Genomic DNA, 23,882 nt, shown 5'->3' with positions numbered 1-23,882 from the left:
ACTCACCTGCATGCTCACCGGACTGAAACTAGCTGGGTGTTCTGCAGGGCTTAACCAGGAGTGGTTTCACCTCACTTTTGTTTGTCACAGAGTGCGCACACATATTGTGTCTAACATCTAGTCTGTTTTTGTCTTCACTAGGCCAAGTCAAGGTTTTCAGAGCTTTGTTCACCTTCGACCCACGGACAGTAAGAGTTTTTTCTTTGTTAAGATTGATTCTTTTTACTTTCATAACTTTATTCTGATCATCAATTAATCTTAGTGTTTCTCACAAGGTTAGGGTGCTAGGGATGGGGTAATGCCTGAACTGTGTTTCAGCTCGAAATCTACGACATAACCAGAGAATCCTTTTAACTCTATGCCATAACCTGATGTGCACCTCCCAGAAAGTGTAACTACACTTTGAGTAAACACAGCCTGCAATGACTTTGAATGGTGTGGAAGGCTGTGGTGTAGGGTTAAGAGTAGTTTCCAGTTAGTTTGTAAGAGGCAGCTAGAAGAAGATGATGATGACACAGGGGAATCAAAACAAAGTCCCAAAATCTGAATATTTGATCATAAAATCTTAATTATACTTAAATATTAGAGGATTTTATTTATACTAATATATCAATACACTCCTCCACTGGTCCTGTCTAGGCTGTCGGCCAAAGCAATATTAACAGTACTTCAAACCAGTGGCTCTGGTGGGTGGGCATCAGGAAGGGCCAGTCACATTTCAGTAGGAAGTACCATCCCACCACTCTGCACGCTTCCTGCAGCTCAGAGCAGGTGTCTTGAGCAGAAGGACTGGTGTTTTAAGCTGCAGTTCATGATGATGTAGGTGGATTGTATCCATCTTTGTGATAAGATCTCACTGGGGAAGTGGTTAACTGATATCGAGCACCACCACAATGGTAACCTAGACAGGAAGGTAGCAAGTACGTGAAGCTAAATTCGGGAAGGGTGGGGCCAGCTTGTTAGCAATGACTGAACTTTCAAAGTAAGAGCGAAGGGATGACTCACTGGTAAATTAGCATCAGAAGGTGTCATTTTTTTTTTCAGACTTACTAAGAAAAAATAAATAACCTACTAAACCTACCATAAAAGGTAATTCTGTTCATGTGGGCATAGCTACGTCCACACGAACAGAACAGAATCAGCTCTTTGGGATTTCCTTAAATGAATGATTGCACATGCATCAAGATACCAAACGTTTCCTCCAAGTAAGCGCTATACATGGGAAACACTTTGGCAGAATAAGTCTAAACCACTGAATTTCAAACTGAGTTACCACTTGCTTTCATGTTTTTCATGTGTTGGTCTAGATTTGGTTGCAGGAAAAAAAATACAAAATACAAATGCTGCTTAAAATACAACACAAATCTGACATTAGTGTTGAGGTCAGAAAAGTGTGAATGCCACATCCTGGGTCACTGATGGTTATAAATGGCCTGTACTTGTATAGAGCTTTACTTAGTCCCTAAGGACCCCAAAGGCTTCACACTACATTCAGTCATTCACCCATTCACACACACACATTCACACACCGGTTATCAACTTGTAACAGTGTCTTTTTGTTTTCTAGCCAGATGAGTTATATTTCGAAGAAGGAGACATCTTGTACATCTCTGACACAGTAAGTGGAAACCCTAGAAGCTACAACAGCCATCTTTTATTCCACGGTTTTGTTTCCCATCGAGTTTTAATTTAACTTAAGTTTTTCTTCCTCTTTCTGTGGAATCATAATCTTGCTTTCTTTGCATTTTTTGCCTTCCTTTTGTGTTATTATTTTTCCATTTTTACACCTCCCCCCACTTCAGTGTTGTATTGAAGCAGATTAACTTATTGCTTCATTTAGTTATTAATTTATTTTGGTCATTTCTTTCTTAACAAATACTTCTTTATTACTCAGAGTGACACTAACTGGTGGAAAGGGACATGTAGAGGAAGAACAGGATTAATTCCAAGTAACTATGGTGAGTACACATCTCAATTTCACAGTTAAATGGCAGATATATTAATGAGTACAGTACCATGCGGTGTAGCTCGTACAAAAACGATAGTTCTGTCCCTTAAGTTAATTTTCCATGATGCACTGATGCCCTTGTTTTGTTTTTCAGTGGCTGAGCAGGCAGAGTCTATCGACAATCCGATGCATGAGGCAGCCAAACGAGGTAGATGTCAATATTTCTACTAGTCTTTATTTGTTGCTCTTAATTCTTGGTTGAGGTGTGGCTGCATTTAGATACAGGACGGTTTTTTTTTTAATCCTGAGACAGTTCTCTTTTGTCTGTCTGTGTAACTGTTTTGACAGTGTTTCTGTTCCTGCTGAAAACCTGTACCACTGTTTACATTATTAGTAAAGTTCTCCATTTGACTCTGTGTGTTCGTTGTGTACATACTGGTTATTTAAACAGGCAATCTGAGCTGGCTGAGAGAATGTTTGGACAATAAAGTTGGAATAAACGGGCTGGATAAGGCTGGAAACACTGCCCTCTACTGGGGATGCCATGGAGGACATAAAGGTAAGAGTAAAGTAGTTTTTTGATGTCAGAGATTATGGATCAGCTACTTATTACATTTCAGAAATCTTAAATGTTGACAGACACATACACACGTACACAGGGAGCTCTGTTTCCAATGAAAAGTTAAGTACAAGAAAATAGGAACTTGTTCTTTGCCCTCCATTGTTTCTCCATTACTGTTAGGTAACATTTAACATGAAATCTCTTCTCTTGTATTTCTGTACCAGATGTGGTGGAGCTTTTGCTCACCCAGCCCAATGTGGAGCTCAACCAGCAGGTGAGGCAGGTTTAAAGTCACATTCAGAAATCAGAATTCAGAAGGTTTGGAAGGAGTGTCAACAGTTTAATGTGTGTAAGGAAACTGATGTTATTCAACACCCAGTTTATCATGCTAGAAAAACAGAGAAGAAACTGTTGTGGACAAAAAATTGATCAACAAAAAGTTCAGTGTGATGATGTCTGTTATGATTTTATAAACCTTGTGTGGTTTGGGTGAAAGTAGATGCTTGATGCTTGTCAGGGTGTTTGCCAGTAACAATCATGTTTTGTGTTTCAGAATAAACTCGGAGATACCCCACTGCACGCTGCCTCCTGGAAGGGTTACTCTGACATAGTGGAAATGCTGCTTAACAAGAGTGAGTATACATCCATGCTGCTTTTTGGGTTTAAAAGAATACATTGGTCAGCAGGGTCATCTTTGCTGTTTTGCTAGAAACTCTGCAGGGATGGAGGGAAAGAAATCTCCTGAAATATTTTATGAAACTCTGAGATGGGAGCGTGCAGCTTCAGTTTGAGTAGACAATAAGTGACTGTGATGCACACATTAAAACAAAGTTTTTCATGAAAACAGGTTTCATCTTTATCAGTTTTCATTGGCTGTTGTATATTCTATGTACAAATTACACGTAAAGAAAAAAAATGCTGCCAGACATTAAAATATACATAGGTAGTTCAAGACAAGGAAACTGCCATCAAAGTACTGTCATTATAGAAACATAACTAAAATTACACATCCTGTTGGGCTGATTTAAAAAAAAAAAAAAAAAAGTAGATCTTACCACTTGAGGGAGGTAATGTGGTATTATTGAAGAAAAAGCCTGCATTTCCTGTTAAATCTACACCGAGGATCTGGTTTACTCATAATTCTTCAGTTTGTATAACAAATAACGTCTTTTTAATCCAAGCAAAGGTGGGTGGCAAAATAGACTTTCAAGTTAAAAGAAAAATTCTAGCTGCAAACCAGTCTGGATGTCAGGTGAAAATTTATGTTACTTATGTTTGCTTCAGATGCGAGAATAGACATCAGGAATAACGAGAACAAGTTGGCTGTGGACATGGCCACGAATGCCCAGTGTGCGTCGCTTATCAAAAGGAGGCAGGGAGGCCGTAAGTAAAGCTGCCGTTACGGAGCAGCCACACAGCATAACCCACACACACTCACACAATCTCACATTCACACAGTCCCAGAAACTCTCTCTGCTCAGTCAGTGTAAGTTCAGCACGTACCACAAGAGTCACTTGTTGTAGTTACTGAGCTGATCACAGGAAAACTGAACTACAGTCAAGTAAAAAAAAGTACACCCTCTTGTAATGACAATAATAATAATGGGTGAAAGCAGCACATAACATATTACATCATGCCACCATTTATTTAACAAAAATGAAGCCAAAGTTTATGTGAAATACTGTAAAAATTAGGTACATCTTTACTGCTTCTATGGGAATTAGAAGATTCATTGGCAGCCGTGAATGCACTCGATTGAGAATCAGCAAATGTAACCAATCAAGCAAATTATAAAAGCAGAACTTTTGCATGCTTTTGCATGCGCATATATTAAAAAAAAAATTATTTTTATTTTTTTCCCCCCCATTCGTCAGTTGAGGAAAGACATGAAGTGTACAGAGATGATGCAGCTACACATAATATGTAAAAATACTGGAGTATGTTTGTCATTAACTATCCGTTTCCTGTGTTGCAGAAACCACCCGCACACACAGCAATGCTGAAGAGTATTTGGACGATGAGGACTCGGACTGAGCTGGCCCCATTAAACCATTGCCTCTGTCTTCCATTTGGTTTGGGGGTCGTGATCCTTGCAGAGTTTTATTACAGGACCTAAAGTGGAATTGCTGTGTAACTGTAACTTCATTTTAGTTCAGTTATTTTGTTCAAACACCTCACTCCTCTGCCCTCAGCCTCACTTCAGTGTGAGTCTCAGAGCTTTGAATTAGTGTGTTTTACAGTTGGCCTGCTTTTTCTACCCCGAGTGGATTTCCACACGTGGGGGGATTTGTCTTGGAGGATCGATTGTGCACTGTGGGCTGAAGGGCAGAGTATATGCAGTAGCGGAAAAGGGACCAAAACTCTTAGAAACACATTCCAAACATACAGCTTATGTTTAACCTATTAAAGTGCCAATGCAGATTAGACATTGATCTGGTGTGTTTCTACTTAAGTTTTTCAAGCTCCACTTAAATTGCTGAACTACAAACATGACCAGAAGGAATTGGAAACACATTATCACAACTACAAACCTTTATGTACATTAGGAAGACTATTAAACATGTATTTAGCTCCAACGTTTCCCCCCGAATAGATTTCCCCACGTATATTCTCAACACTTAAATTATGCATGCAACCGATGTGCATAAATGGGCTTAATGTGGCCGGAGTATGTGTAAGCATCTCATCTAGCAGTAAACTCACTTGTTGAACTCTATACTGCTTGTTTTTATAACATTTCCACCGCCATTAAGAGCCTGCTTTCAGCTCACTGTAATTAAAAATAATATTCCTCATGTAAACTAAACATTACTCTGAACTCTTTCAAGCTTTTGATTTCCATCTTGTGAGCATATTTCTGGTTTTATTGCTGCTTTCCAACTGATTGAGGGGGGGAAAAGTGCCTTAAATGTAAATTCGTGCGAGTGTTTGCGGTTGTTTTTCTCTTCTTCAGTGAGAACATGTTTGTCTTCAGAGATTATGAATTTCGTAAGAGGACTGTTCAGGATTTCTGTCTGCTCTTTCTTCAATCTCAAATAAAGATTTTTTTTTAACTTATAATGTACACTGAATGGATATTTTTGAAAGCAAATAGAGAAATGTGTCTTGACAGAAGCAGTGCAGTGGGATTATACACTTACTGACCACTTTATTGGGTACACGTGTTCAGCTTTAACACAGGTATCAAATCCTTCAATCACATGGCAGCAACTCTATGCATGTAGACATGGTCTGCATTCACACTGAGCATCACAACAGGGAAGAAACTTTGAATGTGGCTCAATCATGCAGTTCGGAAAAGTGTGGGGGATAATTTATTGGCCTATCACCAACTGAGCATCATTTAAACACTACAGCCTGCCTAAGTATTATTATTAATAAATTGTTGAACCTGTCTTCAGATGGTTGCTCAACACAGTATGTAGTGGAACGGGAGATTCACGTTATGAATCTGCAGCGCCAGCTGTACGATATCATCATCTGAAAGTGGACCAAAATCTCTGAGGGATGTTTCTGGCAACTTATGAATCACATGACGAATTAGGGCAACTCTGAAGGCAAAAGGGTGTCCAACTATGTACTAGCAAGGCACACTCAAAGTGGGCAGTAAGTGTAATTAACTACTCATAGCCTCTCATCCAAACAAATTCCTCTCATTACTAAGTGCACATGTGAAAACATGTAATAAGGTTGTAAACTCTAATAATTATAATAATCCAATAAAGAACATGTTCCAAAAAATTTCCTCAGACCAACAAAAATAAATTCATAAAAGTTAAAGATTTCCTTTATTACAAAGTCGGCATGTTGATGACATTCCACAAAGGCAAAAAATACAAGAACCCAAAAATACAGCAAGTCTTTGATGAGTGATTCACGCTACATGACTGCAGGACCAGAGAAACTAAGAGGACAGGTAGAGCAGAACCAGGACATCGTGTTCTTCCTCAGTTTCCTCCTGATATACTGACATAGTAAGAACTTTGTTTTTCTACATCCATTCAATGCCAGATGCAAAAATAAATAAACCAAACAGTTACTGAACATGTTGCCTATACAGCAGAAGAAAGGGAAGCGGCTGCTTTTATTTAATCAAGAGCTGAAAAAGAAAATTCTTCTTTTTTTGAATGAGTTGGTTCTTTTTTGTATTCTTTTAGGACTTGATTATTCTTTGCTGGGACAACTTTTTTGCTTTTTTAAAGAAATGTTGTCCTTTTCCTTATATAAAATTATGAAACTAATTTATCTTCATTCAGCAGACAAGGAAGAGAAGATGAAAACTAGATTTTACCTAATATTTAATAAAATATTTCTGCAGCTGAGTGGTAAAAGAATGTAGTCTCTTTGAAAAAATCTACCCAGCAGGATGTTTAGTAACACCGAGCAGCAAACAGCATGTAAATGGTGTCTCAGCAGGACTGCGTTTCACTCCTAGAACTATCAATATAAAGATTCATGCCTTGACTTCACAGTAAAAAACTGGTAATAAATACACGGCTCACTGTCAGGTAGCAAAAGATACAAATGATGCTATCTGTGGATTCCACATTATCTGTGGAAGCCATTAAAGAAGCTCTGATTGACCTCCAGAGATACAAAGGTTCTTCATAGTGAACCACACACAGAGGCATACATATATGTATATATTTATAAATTAATTACACAGATTCACACAGTCAAATAAAAAAACCCAAATCATGTCCACTCTTTTCAAGAAGCTCTAGAAATTCTGCAGGATTTAAAGTAGCAGTACTTGTAAGACTTACTAAAACACACTTTTCATCTCTTTTTAAAGCAAGGGTGTCAAACGTATGGTCCACAGGCCAGAACCAGCCTGCCAAAAGATCCAATCAGGCTCGTTGCGTGACTTTTCCAAGTGTGAAATTTGCAAAGAAGACATTCATTTTAGGTTTTCATTTTCTTTTGCACCGGTAAGCAAATCGTTCTGAAAAACAATGATGAAAGTGTTATTGTCCATCAGAATCATCATTAGTCTGAATGTGGAAAAACAACCATTTTTCTTAAAGATGTTTCAGTTTGTGCATCATCAGTTTTATAAATAGATCATTAGCAATAACCTGAATGTACTGAAACTGCTCTTCACAAAAAGAAAGGGGAACAATTAGTCAGAAGCTTCAGCGATGCAGGCGGCCGACTTGAGCTGTAAGTCACTTATGAGCAAAGATGAGTCTGACACCCTTGTTCTGAAAATGCAAAAACCACATTTCCTCATTTTCCGTGACGTTTCTGTCAGACTGCAGTTCAGGCCGTTACAGGCGACCAGTTGAGTCCATTGGTTACATAAATGGTCTACATTGTCTACATTGTAGACTCTACAACACATAAAGCACCCTGTGTGAAGGGGAAACTAAATGGTAAATGGCCTGTATTTACTAGGTTTTTAAACTTTTTTTTTTTTTCAAAAACACATGAGATTCGAGACCTATTTTTTTTACTTTTAGAGGCATCTGTGGGCAGAACTTGTTGCTGTGTAAACATACCCAGTGGAGCATTTACAAACTAATCTAATCTTTCAGTTGTTAAAAAAGGACACTTTTTTTCTGCTAATATGGTGCTACTTTAATTTCAGTGTTGTCAAATCCATAACCTTCATATTTTTATATATAAAAAACCCCCCAGCAAATTACAGCCAGAAGCTTCCCCTAATTCCTGTCAATTATTTCCAACTAAGTAAAGGATGGAGATGCCGCCCTTTCAAACAAGGCACATTTGAGTGTGAAACTTGAATAAGGCCTTCAATAAGGCCTTTTTAAACACAAGCTGTGGTTATCATTAAGCTTTAAGGGGAACTGAAAGAAAGTGAAAATGATCCCACCTAATTGTCGATGCCACCTAAATTAGAAATACAGACATAAAAAGGAAGACTTGCACTTTTTTGTTCGTATCAGTTTTAAACAGTGTGAAAAATATCAGCTTTCAACATGATTGCCATCTCCTGCCTCCAAAGAAATAAATATTAAGAACAGCAGACATTTAGGCTGAAACTATGCTTTTATGATAATGCAATGAGTTTAAAATCTGACCATGTCCCCCCCAAAAAAAGGAAAAAAAAAGTTAGAGAAAGCAGAGATGACAGTGATGATATATTGCACCAGTGTTTGCAAATTACTCAGAAGAAACACTTCTTTTTAATGAAGATCACATAGTTAATGCAGTAATCTTGACAAGAATTTATGTTCACAGAAAAAGTTCTGTAAAAGACTTCATCAAAGAAGAATCTCAAGACAGACGAGGTTTTCCAAAACACAAAATAAACATTTCCAGCTGTTCAGCAGACTCAGTGTGGCCTCAATCAAATACCTTAAGAGGAACCCTTTCTCCAAACACCTCTTACAAAGGATATTATTGTTAGATATGAGTAGACCACAAGAGTCAAACAGTGTAGTGAAGATTTCACTCTGACCAATCAACTAATGATATGACATTAATCAGACCTTAAGGGTGAGGATGTGGGAACATTTCTGGGTATTCAAACCTCTGAAATGAAATGACATGAAATATGGAAGGCCTCTGATAAACAATAATACTGACACATTAGATAAGTACGGTCTCAGTATGTACATGCATTTGGGGGGGGGGGGGGAGCATGATCACATTATAGCCCCTATTGCACATTCAGTTGAACATCAAGTTATGACACTGAAATCCAGTCCTTCCCCCCTGATCTGCTCTGGTCTAAGACCACACTGGACCAAAAACACCGGGGGGGTTTCTTTTGTGTGTGTGTTTCTTTGAGCTCAAGTAACAACCACTCCTGCTAGGAAAGAGTTCAAATATTAACTATGCAGGTCTAAATTCCAGCAGATACAACTGTGACGTGAAAGCAGCAGAGATTGTGTCAGTTTCACAGATAAACAACTTGAAATAAAACAGTGGACTCTCATCAAAACCATCAGAAATCAGAAAAACACATTGTTACTTTTATTTATTTTTTTGAAAGGGGGGGGGGATTTTGGGGGGGCTTCGAAAACGTCTGAGAACGTCTTAACTAAAGCTCATAAAAAAGGTATTCAGATTTTTTTTTTTTTGGCTCAAACGATTTAATAACTAATAAATTTAGTTGGAAGAGAGGTACTGTGAAACAAAATGAGCAAATCTGCCTCCATTTTTCTGATTTATGATGCTTTCTTTTACCCGCATTTCTGCTTCTCCCCAACCTCTAAACAACAAAAAAGGTAGAGGGAAAGACGCACGAGACGACGGAAAACCCAAAGCTTCAGACCATTTCTCTCTAGCGTGAGATTTTAAAGGTGTGTGGAAGAACAAAATCACATTGTAGAGCGCTTCTGTCAACTTTCGGACCCCAACCTACGAGTAAGGTATAAAATAATGGAATTTTGTTTAAATAAATACATTCCTTAGCAAGGTTAAAATAAAATAACATAAAATAGAATAAAATGAAATAACTGGGATAAAACACATGACATCTTGAATAAGCTGGACAAACAGCTAATAAAAATTTCCTCCCAGAAAATAATTTCTTTCACAGATTTTCATTTTTTTGGTCTTGCTTTTTTTGTTTTTTGTTTTTTTGCAAAAATGAAAATATAGTTGTTGGTTTTTTTTCTCCCCACATTCTTTGCAAGTATCCATAAAAAAAAATTATAGTACCAATGAGTCATCTTTGAAATATATCTACAGCTGTACAATAGCTCTTGCAACAGTTTGACAATAAATCTTGCAAGTAAATTTACGAAGAAAAAAAAATTTATACATAAAAAAGCTTTTTTACAGATATGAGTTAAAAAGGGTAATAACAAACAATATAAAAAGAAGATAGAAAGACAGCAGCTGCTAATGAGATTCTTGGAGATTCGTCTTCTCTTCGATGGCCTGTTTCACTATTTCAGCCAACTTCAAGCGGTCGACTTTATCGGAGAAGGCTCGTCCTGCAATGAAAAGCTGCTGGTTAAGGATCTGGTAACTGGTAACAATAAAATTACACTCCTAAATGAGAGCCATGCTTAGTCTTTTTCCGCTAATCTTATAATAACAGAGACAATTAATCTGGTTTCTGTAGATTTTTGTCAGTCTGAATAATTAGGGGTGCAGCGAAATTGTTTATACAGTCTTTTCTGATCTTTGCAATAAGCTATTCATTCACCATACATAAGCTCACACCTGAAAAGTGAATGAAAAAAAACATGGATGACTTTAGAGAGAGCAAGCGACACTGACCGTCCCAACTGAGCCCCTGCAGGCCATCCCTCAGCAGCTTACAGTCTCTGTTGAACCTCCAGGCTTCATACATCACCTCATTCAGCTTCTCATCCTCGTTCTCTCCTGCGCAAAAAATTTTTTTTTTTTTTTACTTCAGAAGTTTTTTCTTTCTCTCTGAGAGATGTGCAACATTGTCAACAGAAAAATTCACAAGCAGACTCCATATAGACTTTAATGTACACTATCCATGGCCACTTTGTTAGGTACACCTATTCAACTCCTCCTTAATGCAAATATCTAATCAGCCAATCACATGGAAGGAAAAAAATTAGTCACAGGGAAGGAAAGTGATTTCGCACACTAACATCTCTGCCATTTACAGAGACCAAAAAATGCCTTGTTGATGCTAGATGGACAGCTTTGAGCTGACAGGAAGGCAACAGTAACTTAAATAACCACTCGTTACAACCAAGGTATGCAGAAGAGTATCTCTGAATACACAACATGTCAAATATTGAAGCAGTTGAGCTACATCAGCAGAAAACCAAACCTGGAGCCAATCACATCAGCTGAGAACAGAAAACAGAGGCTGTAAGTCACACAGGCTCAACAAAATTGAACAATGTAAAGGTGTGGGGGATATTTTATTGGCACACTTTAGCTCCCTTAATACCAAGTGAGCATCAGTTTAACACAGCCTACTGCAGTGTTACTGCTCATAATATCCATGACTTTATGGCTACTGTGTACCCATCTTCCAATGGCTGCTTCCAGCAGCTTAATGCACCATGTCACAAAGCCCAATCTGATTTCTTTATACTCAAGAGGACCTGCACAGTCTCCAGATCTCAGTCCAATAAAGCACCTTTGAGGTGGAACAAGAGATTGCTGCCTGCACATCCATCATGCCAAATCTGCAGCAACTCTTTGATGGCATCATGTCAAAATCCACCAAAAATCTCTGAGGAATGTTTCCAGCACCTTGCTGAAGAATTAACGAAGAATTAAGGCAGTTCTGGAGGAAAAAACAAGGTCCAACAAAATACTAGAAAGGTGTACCTAATAAAGTGGTCAGTGAGTGTCTATAACCTTATACAGCCTGATTAGAATTCCAGCAAATATTAGTCATAAATGTTCAAACATCAGTGAGTTTCTCTGCATTTTCAAGTTACGTTACAACCAATTAAAGGTTTGGGGAAAAAAAAAAAAAAAAGCTTAGCTGATCATCTGTTCCTCTGTACTTTGGCAGTTCTTATGTTTACTTTTCATCACAGACTGCCAAAATGCTTCTTAGTTGAATAGAAGTGAAAAACAGACGCCAAACTCAACAAGCCAGCACAACTTTTCATACTTCTTCATTAAAATGCTAGTTGTATACCAGCGTGGGTTTACTGACCAGCTTGTGGTAGTATACACTGTGCAATGACATCTCGTAATTTTTCCAGTGCTACGTTGGAGTCTTCCCCTCCGTTTTCTGGGTCGTGAATGAAGAAACTGTCACTGGGCTTTGGGCTGCAACATGGACAGAAAAACATATTTCAGAGCAGATCCTTTTTTTTTTTTTTTAAATACAAGGACTTCCAAATAAAAAAAACTTTGGAGACACACACACAAACAAAAAAACAAAAGAGCAACTATACCCTAGAAGTTTCCGCTTCCTGAGGATTGGGTTGTTGACAGAGTTTAGGGGCTTCAGGCTGACATTCAGATCCTGAATTCTCATGTTGGCCAGCTGCTCTGCGTGGGCCTGCTGAATCCCTGCAACTACCGCCTGGGAAGCAGAAAGAGGACAGTCAAAGCTGGTATCTATATTTCTGCCTAAGGAGGGCTATACGTAGACTCCAAGCATATGCCCTAAAAATGATCCGTGCTCTCCTCGAAAAACAAACTAAACATGGTGTTGACAGAAGGCAGAAACTGAAACTGATCCCCTGTTTCTCCCCATCATGTTACCAACGCTGGTGAAGTCTGTGGAGAGTGAAGAAAACGACGACGGCAACAAACTTAGAACAAAGAGATAACTCTTCAGGCTTCTCCCCACAGTTTCTATACATCAGAAGCTCCCTATTCACTAACAAGAGTTACATAAATATCATTAAATATTACTGTGAAGCAGCTCCGGTGCTATTGAGTTTTGTGTGTAAAAGAAGAAACACGAGACCTAATTGAAAATAAGTAAGTATCATTGAAGAGGTTTCTATCAGCTAACAATCAAAACCTGCAGCACGACTCCTATTAATCTGAAATGACTATAAATCCAAAATCAGGAAAGGTAGAAACTAAGTCTGTTATATTATAATAATTAAGAATACTCATTTAGCACAGTTTCCTCTGCCAGTCAGATCACTGACGCAATGCACTCACCTTATCCATCATCATCTGTGCCGAGGGCAGCACATTGTCAAGAGCCTCGGTGCAGTTAAGCCAAGGATGAGCCAAGACTCCCTCGATTGTTAGCCTCTCCTCTGGCTTCACCTTCAGCAGCCTGCAGGGAGGAAACAAAGAGGCAACAGAAAATACATGTGGGTCAGAAAAAGAGTGAATGAGTGAGACTAACAGAGGGATGGGACAAATAAACACAAGGAAGACAGTGGAGAAAAGGAAGGCAATATGGGGTAAACAAGATGACAGGAGAGTTAATGAGTCTGCTGAGGGGTGTACTACAAAATATGCTGGACAAAGTCAGGTATTCTTTGCATCAACTGGATTGACAAACCTAAACCATAAATCAGAGATAATGGGTACGACAGTAGGGATTGCAAAGTTTCGTTGTTATCAGACTCTGTGCCTACTCACAAACAAAAAAAGGGGGGGGGGGTGCTTGATGGGTCATGTGATTCTTCAGTTTTCTTCAATTAAAAGGAAATGGTCACAAAGGACGATGAAGAACATTTAAAAGAATTTACATGGCAAAAAGCAAAACTTGTGCAGAGTGTTATTGGCATGAATGACTATTTTATTATATAAATATTTAATATAATTTTTATTTTGGTCATTTATTTATTTTAGATCATTTGAAGGTTTTTTTTAGTTTTTATTGTGATAGGAGAGTAGAGAAACAACAGGAAGCTGGAAATAAGATCAGATGAAGACAAACCCAGCCCTGTGCCCTCAGAGAGCTAAAGTGGCACCCCAATTTTCCATTTATTTCTCATGTTGGAGCTGCTCATCTGAACTCTGATACATACAAATTTAATATTTAAAAAAAAGGTGACTGAGGTCTGAAATTGTTTCATAATGAAGGACGTGTGATAATCTATTAGGTTATAGAAAAAGATCCTGTAGGTAGACAAAGTATAGAAATAGGAAGAAGACTTACTTGCGTACAATGTCCTTAGCCATCTCAGAGATCTGGCTCCACTCGTCTTCGGGAAAGTCAAAGCTGCCGGTCATAATCTTCTTCCTCATGTCCTTTGGGATGGTGCGACTGTGATGCTTGGAGTAGAATGGAGGGTAGCCACACAGCATTACATAGATAATCACACCGAGAGACCACAAGTCACAGCTCTGTAGACAGAAAAGAAACCTTTTAAAAAATAATTCACCAGTGAACCAGGCCCGACGCACCTACAGCAGGAATCCCAGATATGAGTCTTGCCTTGTTATAGGTGTAAGGAGTGGGTGAGGTAGGTATAATTCCAGACTTTTCCTTCTGGTGCCTTCTTTGAGCCTCAAGTACCTGTACAGAAAACAGGGCCAGAATACATCTTTAAGATATGATGCATTCAGTCATTACTGATGTGTCAGCCGTCAGTGGAATGAGAAAGCAAGTGCATCTTTTTTTTAACCTGAGGTGCTACGTAGTAAGGAGTAAACTGAGGGGTCATCAAGTCTCCTTGGTCGATTTTGGCAAAGCCAAAGTCACACAGCTTCACAGGTGCATCCTGCAGAACAGACAGAATCACCGAATAAGAGATACGAATATGTTTTGAGCATAAAAACTTTTTATTAGCAACTTCATGTAAGATATTTTCTCTGGGGCTTCACGGAGTTTCACTTGATGGGATTTCTTAGCTGGAACACCTTTGGGACATTACTGAAATTGCTGCCAGAGCAGAATTGATTTCCAAGTCTGTCACAGCCACTGCAGATTTTCTAATTCTACATTATCTTTGCCAAACTCTGCTAGATATAGTCTGAGAAAAAAAAAAAACAACCTTTGATTGACTGTGTCAAAAAGTCTAGCAAAGCTTCTACTCTTTTGCACTTCATTCTGTATTTTGTATAAATAATTAATTAGCTAAAAGTAATGGGCTGTGGCAGCTTTAACGTTACTTCAAAACTGCAGTATTTACATCTGTGTGTGCAACAACGCAGCATCAAGAGCTTACCAGAGAGTTATCTTTGAAGAGAAGGTTCTCTGGCTTCAGGTCACGATGTGCAATATTTAGAGAGTGACAATGCTCCAACGCTTGGCTGATCTACAGGGAGGGAGACATAAAACTGAGACACCATCTATAGATTTATTAAAAACAGCCTAGGGTTGAACTAGTGTGTGCCACTTAATCCAAACAGCAAGTAGTAATGACAAGGCGAGGCTGTGTGACATGTTACTGCAGCTTTACAGGAAAAGACAGACGATGTCAAAAAACACAAGATAAAGGTGGGCCACAGTTAGGTCTGTTCACCTACCTGTTTGGTGACCTGACTGGCCATCTTTTCAGTAAAGTGCCTGTGCTGACTGATTCTGTGGAACAGCTCGCCACCCTCCATCATTTCCATAACAATCAGGAGCCTCGCTCTGTGAAGAACAATTGGAGGAAACCGTGAAAACAGGAGATGGAGATATGTTAAATTCTTTCTTTTATGACAAGAGATTCACTGAATCCTACAAAAACAGACTGAGCGCCTCACCTTGGGCTGGATTCATGGGGGAATTGAACACTGTTGGCATAAACTTCCAGGATTTGCACTATGTTTGGATGGTTGGCACACATCATATGGAGACGCACCTGGAGAGAAAACAATCGAAGTGAATTTAGAGTAACTCTCTTAAATCGTTTAAATTCTCCATGTTTAAGCCAGGTGAAAGTCATTGCAACAGAGAATAGCATCATATCATCAGTACAGTCACTCTGATGGGCAGTGTCGGCACTTCCCAGGCAAAAAGAGAAATTTAATGTGAGATCAATGACATCTATTAATATTCAAATGTTTAAACTACATCAAAGCTGACACAGAAATCATTTTATTACACGTTTCCACCGCTTTACTGGTTTTATTAAGCAGATGAGTCAACTAATGCACATTCGTTACCAATGAATGCCAAAAATTTACAAATTCTGCAAATGTAAATGCAAATTAAGCAGCTGCAAATACCAATACCTTCTTCTAAATAATTAGACCATCGGAAATTATACAGTGTCAGACTCAGAAAAAAGCAGATTGCAAACCAGACAAAGACAGTACGCCAACACCAAGTCTGTGTAGCTTGTTTTGACTGCACTGCTTAACTGCTGCATAAGCTGCTTGATCAAAACAGTGGGCTGCTAATGACACGGAGAGGCTGCTAAGACAAACTGTTCGCTGCAGGGAGACAGCGTTACAGACAAAGGCGCTCATACAAACAGGCTGAAGTACAAGAGAAGCAAGGAAAAAAAAAAAACAAAAACAGGAATTAATACAGACTGATAACAGGCAGGCAGAACAAAGCATACTGACACAGCCCCAGACAACAAACAGCAGGTATTAATCACAGCCATGACAGTGTTTCCTCTAACCTCATTTCTGGCCTTGGGGCGATCAATAAGGATCTTTAGGGCCAGGCGTTCCTGAGTTGACTTCTTCACACAAACTCTGCAAAAAAAGAAAACAAGTATCAACAAACACCTCACGCACCATGATAGATGTGTCAGATGTGTGCCTGTGCCAAGAATCAGGAATTAAGTATATCTAAACTCGCAAGACTTTTCTCATTTTCTGCTGTTTCTATTAACAATCAGTTGTTCTGCTTGTCACTCATCTGTATTACGTGATCTGTTCTCAACAATAAAAGACGGGCTAATGTAAGGAAAGATCTGAAGGGATGATCTGTTACAAAGCTTAGTGACAACATCTGAAAAGGTGGTGTTGTTTTAGGTGCATCAAGAACCTAATATATTCAGATTAAAACCTAAAAACTGTGCAAACTCTTTAACACGTTATTGACATAACTTTATAGCAAATTGGCTTAATTATTTACAGTTTCACCTGAAAACGATTTAAGCCTTGCCAGCTTTTCACGACATCCTGATAAACACACTAAATCATTAAAAGGCGTCTCTCTTATACTTGCAACCAGCTCCTCTACATGAGGTCACAGGTGAAATCATTAAACCACTATGTCACATAAAACAAGCATTTTATAGCATTCCCATCTACCTATCTGATTAAGAAACAAGATTATCATCAAGTCCAGTCAGATTAAACTGCATTCCCCAAATCCACAACAAATAAAATGCCAGACAGTGTCCTGTCATTACTTAAACAAAACAGCTGATATCAATGAGGGACAATGTGTAGGCTGACAATGTCTGGACACTTTTTTTTCTTTTAACTTGAGATGCCATTTCACCCTTAAAAAAAGCTTTAAAGTAGATAAAAAACATAATTCAACAGTATCTACAGTTTCAAATATATATTTTGTCTGCAGACAGCTAATTATTTGCATGTTATTTAAAATAAATATTCTTCTGTTAATAGACTAATCACTTTAGGACTTATATTTATAATCTGTGTATGTGTAAATACTTTATCTGTAAAGCTTGAATTTATATTTGCGTAGGCGTTCTTATTTTATTTAAAAGACTTTAAAGTTGCAAAGGTAGTTTCTGTGTGCTAACGTGCTGTTTTAGACTATTACACTCCCACATACCGCCTGGATATGATCTGATGTTGAATTAAATAAGGCCAAACAGAAGCACAGAGAAGACATCAGCTGACTAGCTGGATTTACTTTATTTTGTCAATATCAAAGTTTGTTGTGGGAATGGTGAATCTGCTCTGCATCTTTGTATGTAGAGTAAACCAAAGGAAAAGTCATCTGTGGATGCATATTTTTCAACGTCACAAAGATAAAATGAAGTAAATAACTCCTGCAAATGGGTTTCCTCAATCCACATTTTGAACTGCACACTCATTAAATATGAAACGTGCAGATACATAATTCATTTTTGGAAGAATCTAATAACTCCCTTTCCCTCTCCTCTAATCTACAGGGGCTCAAATATTCACTTTAAACACTTACTTTGAATTCAGATTACACTATTAAAGTATTACTGGGAGAAACATTCAGCTCTGGCCAAAGTTCACTTCACTAGAAACCAATACCTTCCCAAATGAATGACAGAATTAGTCCGGTGGCAGGGGATACAGTAAAATACATGAATGTGGTAGCAGACGGAGGCAGGGAAGAAGGAAGTAATAAGAGTTCCGAGCAAAAAAAACGAATTAGAAATATAAAACATGAGGTGAGCAAAAGTTGGTCAAAAAATAGCATGAATCATACCAGCATGTTTACATGGTGGGCTGATGAGTCAATTTCACTGTTTTCTCATCACTCAAGGCCAAAAATATACACATTGGGTAATAACAGATTGCTCTCGCTTGATCCAGACTAATGATAGCCTCAAAGTGCAGAATGAGCAGAAGAAGTCAGTGGCAGACACTGATATATTACCACTGCCATCTAACTAGAATCAGCAAGACAGACAGACCTGCACTAAAAAGACTGCGTATAGCATAAACAGACTTAAATCTGCTGGCAGAGCTGCTGCCTCTCTGTAAAGTTCAGCAGAAACAGAATGAATCTAAAAGTCATTCCTGTGAACAGATATCCCAGTGAAGCAGGGCAATGCAGCGTTTACTAATTTTAATATTAAAAGGAGTCATTTATAACAGTGATTGCTACTTGTGCATATGCGGTATAAGCTTTCCTGTGATCGATTACTCCCCATTTTACGGTGTGAAGACAATTAGAGGAATATAGAAGGGAAATGGACGACTTAAGCAAACTGCTATGTTTTATAATTGATCCCTTGTGTATCCACAGCTAGACTAAACCCAACAAAGCCAAGGAATTGGAAATAAACTCACTTTCTTGAAGAGGATTACAATTTTAAGCTGTTAGTTTACACAACACATGGGTAGTAATGCTTTTAACAGTGAGTCTGTGAACTGAATCCCAGCGAGTCTGACCATTTGTTGTATTCTACTCGCACTTCATGTTTCTTGTCCCTCTCAACTGTTCCCATCAATATGGGCGCAACAGGCTTGTGCAACAGGCTTGAAAAAACCTACCATGCCCACACGCTGCTGTGTTTTTTACAGCATGTCTCCACATTTTTAAACTTTCATTCTGCAATGCCAAAAGAACCGGCACAAATGGGCACAAATGCTGAACTCCCAAACTCTGCTTAGGGCCACCGTCCTGTTAAAAGAACTTTCTTTTGGACTGGCTGCCCCTTCTTAACAGATTGTCTTCCAGAGCAGCTGTGTGGAGCTGCTGTGCTCACAGCCAGAGCTGCATGCCTGAAACGACCATATTATCACTGACGCCATAAAGAAGCAAGAGTAGAGACAAAGACATCTGAAACTGAACTGAGTAACTGAGGTTACTTGCACACATACTTACCTCATTATGGCACAATGCCAAGTGTTGGATGGAGCGGTGTAAAGCACACCACTACTGGACTCTGGACAAGTCTAGGTTTGGAGAATGCCAGGAGAACATTACTGACCTGACTGCACTATGCCAGGTTTTAAGTTTGGTGGAAGAAGAAGAATGCTATGGGACTATTTTTTCTGGGGTCTACCTGGGCCTCTTAGTTCCATTTTTCGAGTTTTAATGTTTGACTCTGCTATGAAAGAACTTGTCTGCCCTGACACCTTTGGGATAAACTAGAAGCTACAGGCCAGCTAATGGACAGCTTGACTGACGCATGCTTGCATATCTCACTTAGACTGACTTCGCAGGGGAGATGGAGAGGGCTTAGCTTCCCTGCCAATGGAGCTGTCAGGTCGAGATGGCAGGGCAGCATAGCATCATCCTCATTCTCATTATTATCATCTCTGATGATATCCATGATAACATCCTCCTCCTTGTCTTCTCCATGCTTCTCTTAGGAGTTGAAGAACTCCAGGTTTTCGTGGGGGGCTAGAGACTGTTACAAAGAGGGTCAGGAAACCCCATGTCCTTGAAGTCATTGATCTGACGTTGTGGTAGTGGAGCCTGAATGGTCATTCAGAGGTCATTCCCCATAGTGAGATACCTGACTTGGTTTTCAGAGAACTGGGGTTACGCCAGTAACCAAAGGATTCTTCAGTGTCTGATCTGATAAATGCTCTTAAATGAGTGGGGTGAAAAATTCCCACAGACACATCCCAAAATCTTGCAGGAATCCTTTCCAAAATTGTGGAAGCTATTATAGCCACAAATTGGGACCAACTTCATATTAATGCCTCATATTAATAGAATATGATGTCAGAAAATCGCCTTTAGGTGTAATGTTTAGGTAGCCTAATACTTTTTCCCATATGGTGTACATGAACATAACAAAATGAAAACATAATAAGTCCAGTTTAACTGACTTCCACTGAGGTTTTGAGGGATACGTGCATTGGGTGGGATTCAAGTCCACCATGCTGCATTTACATAGACTGTGCTTGTGCCAACTGAGCCACCTCCAAAAACAACAGAAATCGTGCCTGTGCCAAACATTTTAAGCTCCCAGCTGCAATGCTCTTACACACGGGTAGCAGGTCCAGTCAGTTATAGCAAGTGACAAGCACCTGGTCCTTTCATAATTTTTAATGTGTTAACATGCCAAGGATAAGGTCAGGCTGTGCAAAAGCAAATTTAATACAAGAGAACCGCTAGAAATGCATACAGACGAGTTCGTCTAGTCAATAGCTCAGCTAACAAATAAATCTAAATCAGCTCTGACATAGACTCTGTGGTGTATTCAGAGACTCAGATGTATACATAGATTTAATCATACACTGCATGGGGACACAACAATCTGTCACCCTCTTCAATCAAATCGCTTTACTTAAAAATACTCTGAATCACAAAAATCTATTTTCAGGTATAAACAAAGCTACACTGTAACCTCAGTTAACACTGACTGCGTTCTCACAGTTGTGTTTAACCCAGGAGTGTTAAGAGTTCTCCCTGTGGGATTCTGCAGCACTAATAAATGACAATAACTCATTTCCATAGACGTCAGAAGCACAGGTAAAAAGGTGATTTCTCAATCACAAACAGATATCATGATAATGTTTCCTGGTTGTGTAATACTCCTCACACTGGCCATAGTTCAAGAAAAATAATCCTGTTCCACATTTTGGCACCAACAGACTGCAGCAGAAAAGATAAAATTTCAAGAGTAAAGAAAAGTCTTTTTAAAAAAGACTTACCTGACAGGGCCACTGATGCCAGCTCCCAGTTTCTGTGTCCAGTTTATGTTGTACTCGTCCAAAATAGATGTCTCCTGTTAAAAAGACAAAATAATACCATATAGTATATCAGAACATTGAAGAAAAGGCAGAGCACCGTGGTAGACAGGAATGTTAAAAAAAAAAGACCTAGGCTTAAGTTTATGAATCATCTGTGCCTTTCACAACAGTCAGCACGGGGTATGTCATGTTTTATGATCATTAGCTCACGAGAAAGAAAAGAAAAAAACTGTATAAAAAAACAACAACATTTGATCAATGCCAATACACAGGCAGTGATTATACCAGTACACAGAATATGATGTTTATTATAATACATACTGTATGTTATATTCATAACATATATTCAAAAGACTACTGCAGATACTAGTTGCATTATACTAAATGGAAAGAAACACATTAACCCTACTGTGTTAACACTGGGTGGTGTAATAGCTATACATCTATGGGCTCTAGTTTCACAGTACTACCATTCCTTGACAGAAAAAAGATTTAGAAAAAAGACAGTTTGGCTGCTATAACACAAATGCACCTGGAAAAACATGCTGCTACTACTGGTGCCAAAATAAATTATTTAAGGACAAGTTCACCCAGACAAGTTCAGTAATCAACTAAAAAAATCAAAATAAAACAAATCAAGTTCTCTTTGACAAACCCCCAAACTTGAGCCCAGACATTTTTGGCATTAGTCCCTTTTCCTTATAACATAATTTTCTGGGACATGTGAACATTAGCTGATTAAAATATAACTGTTGCAACACTTGACAATGTTTTACTACAGCTTGACAACCAGGAAAGTGCGATTTTGTGTCAAGACACTATTAAAGTAATCCAAAAAAAGATATCCGCTTATTTGGTCAAGGTGGAGTATTCGGCCAAAATCTCCCATAGCTGTTTAACTGGGACTAGACTTGCTGATTGTGAAAGCCATAGCATATGATTCACATGATGTCCACACTCATCAAACCCTATGTTTGATGAATGTGAGGTTTAGTGAATCACTGGTGACTCACTGAACCAAAAGACAGAAGCACTGTCATTCTGGAAAAACACCCCTCCATTTAGTTTCACTAAGAGATAAACACAGTCAACAGAACAACTCTATTGAGTTGTTCTGTTGTTAGGACTTTGTTAGGTTGTGGGGGTTGTACAGCAAACCCCCACAACCTAACAAAGTCAACAGATCTCATCACTTTAAGAGGGAGTCCAGGGTTCTTTAATCACAAACCTTGAAGGACAAGTGATCAAAAACTACGCAGATTTGTAATGCTTTAATACTTTTTTTTTCTGGAGCAAGGAAACATGCAAGATTATTTCCCAGCATTTGGTTTAATGCGCCAGGAAATTGATAAAACAGAGTCAGGGTTAAGCCGAAACCTACTCAGTGAACGTGTGCTCCAGTTCTAGAGTACCTCTTGCCCAACCATGAAAGCAGGGGCCAGGGCAACTCCAGATCACATTTTACTGTTGACATAGATGCCAGGGCAATGACACACTGAGGGGAGCCAGCCAGGAACAAACCCCAGATCCAGTTTGCAGGGAAATAAGGCTGGTTAATGATCATGACCATTGTTAAATGGGTCTAAACTGCAAAGAAATTAATATTATGTTTTTTAAAACATGTTCAACATTTCTGCCATGCAAATCAGACATAAAACTCATCTGCTGTCAATAAATATGAGTTTATGACTGTCTCATGAAACAAGATAAAACTGCGCTCTTCATGTAGCATGCATTGAGCAACAGCTTTAAAAAGATAACAATACCTGAGTGGACCAGTAACCAAGCAGAAGTGTCATTTAGGTTACCTTGATGAATTTGTCTGCGTTGTTATCCTCCGACATGGTTTTGTGCTCCGGACAGATGAAGTCTGCCTCCCCAAACTGAGACTGAACACAGTGGAAACGAAGGTTCACGTTTGTGTCTTGTCTGACCTTTTTAAAGAACCCCGGGCTGCACCAAGGCTTTCTATACTACTAGTTATAACAAGAAAAGGCCATCGGGGCAAAATGATACTCGGCTACAGAGCAACCAAAGCCGAGTGCCGTTCCTTTGGAAAACTGAAGCCCAGCAGCTGGTACGATTTAACGTTAGATCAGACCAGCTCGGCTCACAACCTCGGGGCCCGACTCGCTCTTCCAGTCGTCTCAAATTCACTGTAGTGACCATGTAGAGTGGCAAACTGCGAGCAAGGTGACCAGAAAAGAGAAGTCCAACAGGGACAAGTCCAGCACTTTTGGAGGCGCAGCGAGCAGGGGGGCCTTACAGTGGTATTTTTAGCCAGCGCAGTGAGAGCAGTGCTCTGCTAACGCTGCGGAGACACTAAAGACTGGCCAAGCTGCTGCTACATTTCACGGTGAAAGCAGTCGATTACATAACAAAGACAACAGTGAACGATACGGCGGGACGAAGATACTCTCTGAAAATTAGTGATAGACACTGGGTGACACCTGGGTTGATCTGACAAGAAGAGCACACCGCGTTCTCAGCAGCAGGACAATCTATTATGTCGTCGAGCCTTCTGACACGCTAGGTAACGAGCTAACCGAGTCGCGTCCGTTTTCCTGCTCCAGTCAAAGCCAGGGATGTTAAAATTCTCAGCAGACCGTGATAACTATCAGAACTCGTATGGAACAGCAACAACACATAGCAGATGACAGGAGTTATCGGAGACTGCATTCAGCGGTGGCCAAAAGATATCCGCATCTCTGGACTGTTTTGCTAATCCCATAGGGGTCTTGCCAGAGGAATACACA

General features: G+C 39.2%; 2 protein-coding genes across 2 annotated transcripts in view; one reads left to right on the top strand and one right to left on the bottom strand.

Moving 5' to 3' along the window:
• The window catches only part of ostf1 (osteoclast stimulating factor 1), a 9,364-nt gene extending 4,421 nt beyond the window's left edge, over window positions 1–4,943 (top strand). Inside the window, exons 2-10 of the mRNA XM_085179919.1 lie at window positions 142–188; window positions 1,568–1,618; window positions 1,895–1,958; window positions 2,103–2,156; window positions 2,400–2,507; window positions 2,735–2,784; window positions 3,064–3,142; window positions 3,795–3,893; window positions 4,487–4,943. Of these exons, the coding sequence (XP_085036045.1) occupies window positions 142–188; window positions 1,568–1,618; window positions 1,895–1,958; window positions 2,103–2,156; window positions 2,400–2,507; window positions 2,735–2,784; window positions 3,064–3,142; window positions 3,795–3,893; window positions 4,487–4,545 (611 nt within the window). The 3' untranslated portion in view covers window positions 4,546–4,943. The remainder of the gene's footprint in view (window positions 1–141; window positions 189–1,567; window positions 1,619–1,894; window positions 1,959–2,102; window positions 2,157–2,399; window positions 2,508–2,734; window positions 2,785–3,063; window positions 3,143–3,794; window positions 3,894–4,486) is intronic.
• Window positions 217–23,882, bottom strand: mapkapk5 (MAPK activated protein kinase 5). The gene is made up of 14 exons (XM_085179912.1): window positions 22,935–23,882; window positions 21,088–21,161; window positions 16,413–16,488; window positions 15,547–15,644; window positions 15,325–15,433; window positions 15,024–15,113; window positions 14,481–14,576; window positions 14,291–14,371; window positions 14,012–14,199; window positions 13,057–13,177; window positions 12,333–12,463; window positions 12,089–12,204; window positions 10,711–10,815; window positions 217–10,421 (listed from the first exon to the last, which is right to left on the bottom strand). The coding sequence occupies exons 1-14, from the start codon at window positions 22,968–22,970 to the stop codon at window positions 10,327–10,329; spliced, it is 1,416 nt and encodes a 471-aa protein (XP_085036038.1). The 5' UTR covers window positions 22,971–23,882; the 3' UTR covers window positions 217–10,326.

Source organism: Neolamprologus multifasciatus, chromosome 12 (assembly GCF_963576455.1).
Source record: "Neolamprologus multifasciatus chromosome 12, fNeoMul1.2, whole genome shotgun sequence".
Classification (NCBI taxonomy): Eukaryota; Metazoa; Chordata; class Actinopteri; order Cichliformes; family Cichlidae; genus Neolamprologus; species Neolamprologus multifasciatus.
The sequence above is the reverse complement of the archived record's forward strand: the minus strand, read 5'-3'. Positions and strand labels throughout refer to the sequence as shown.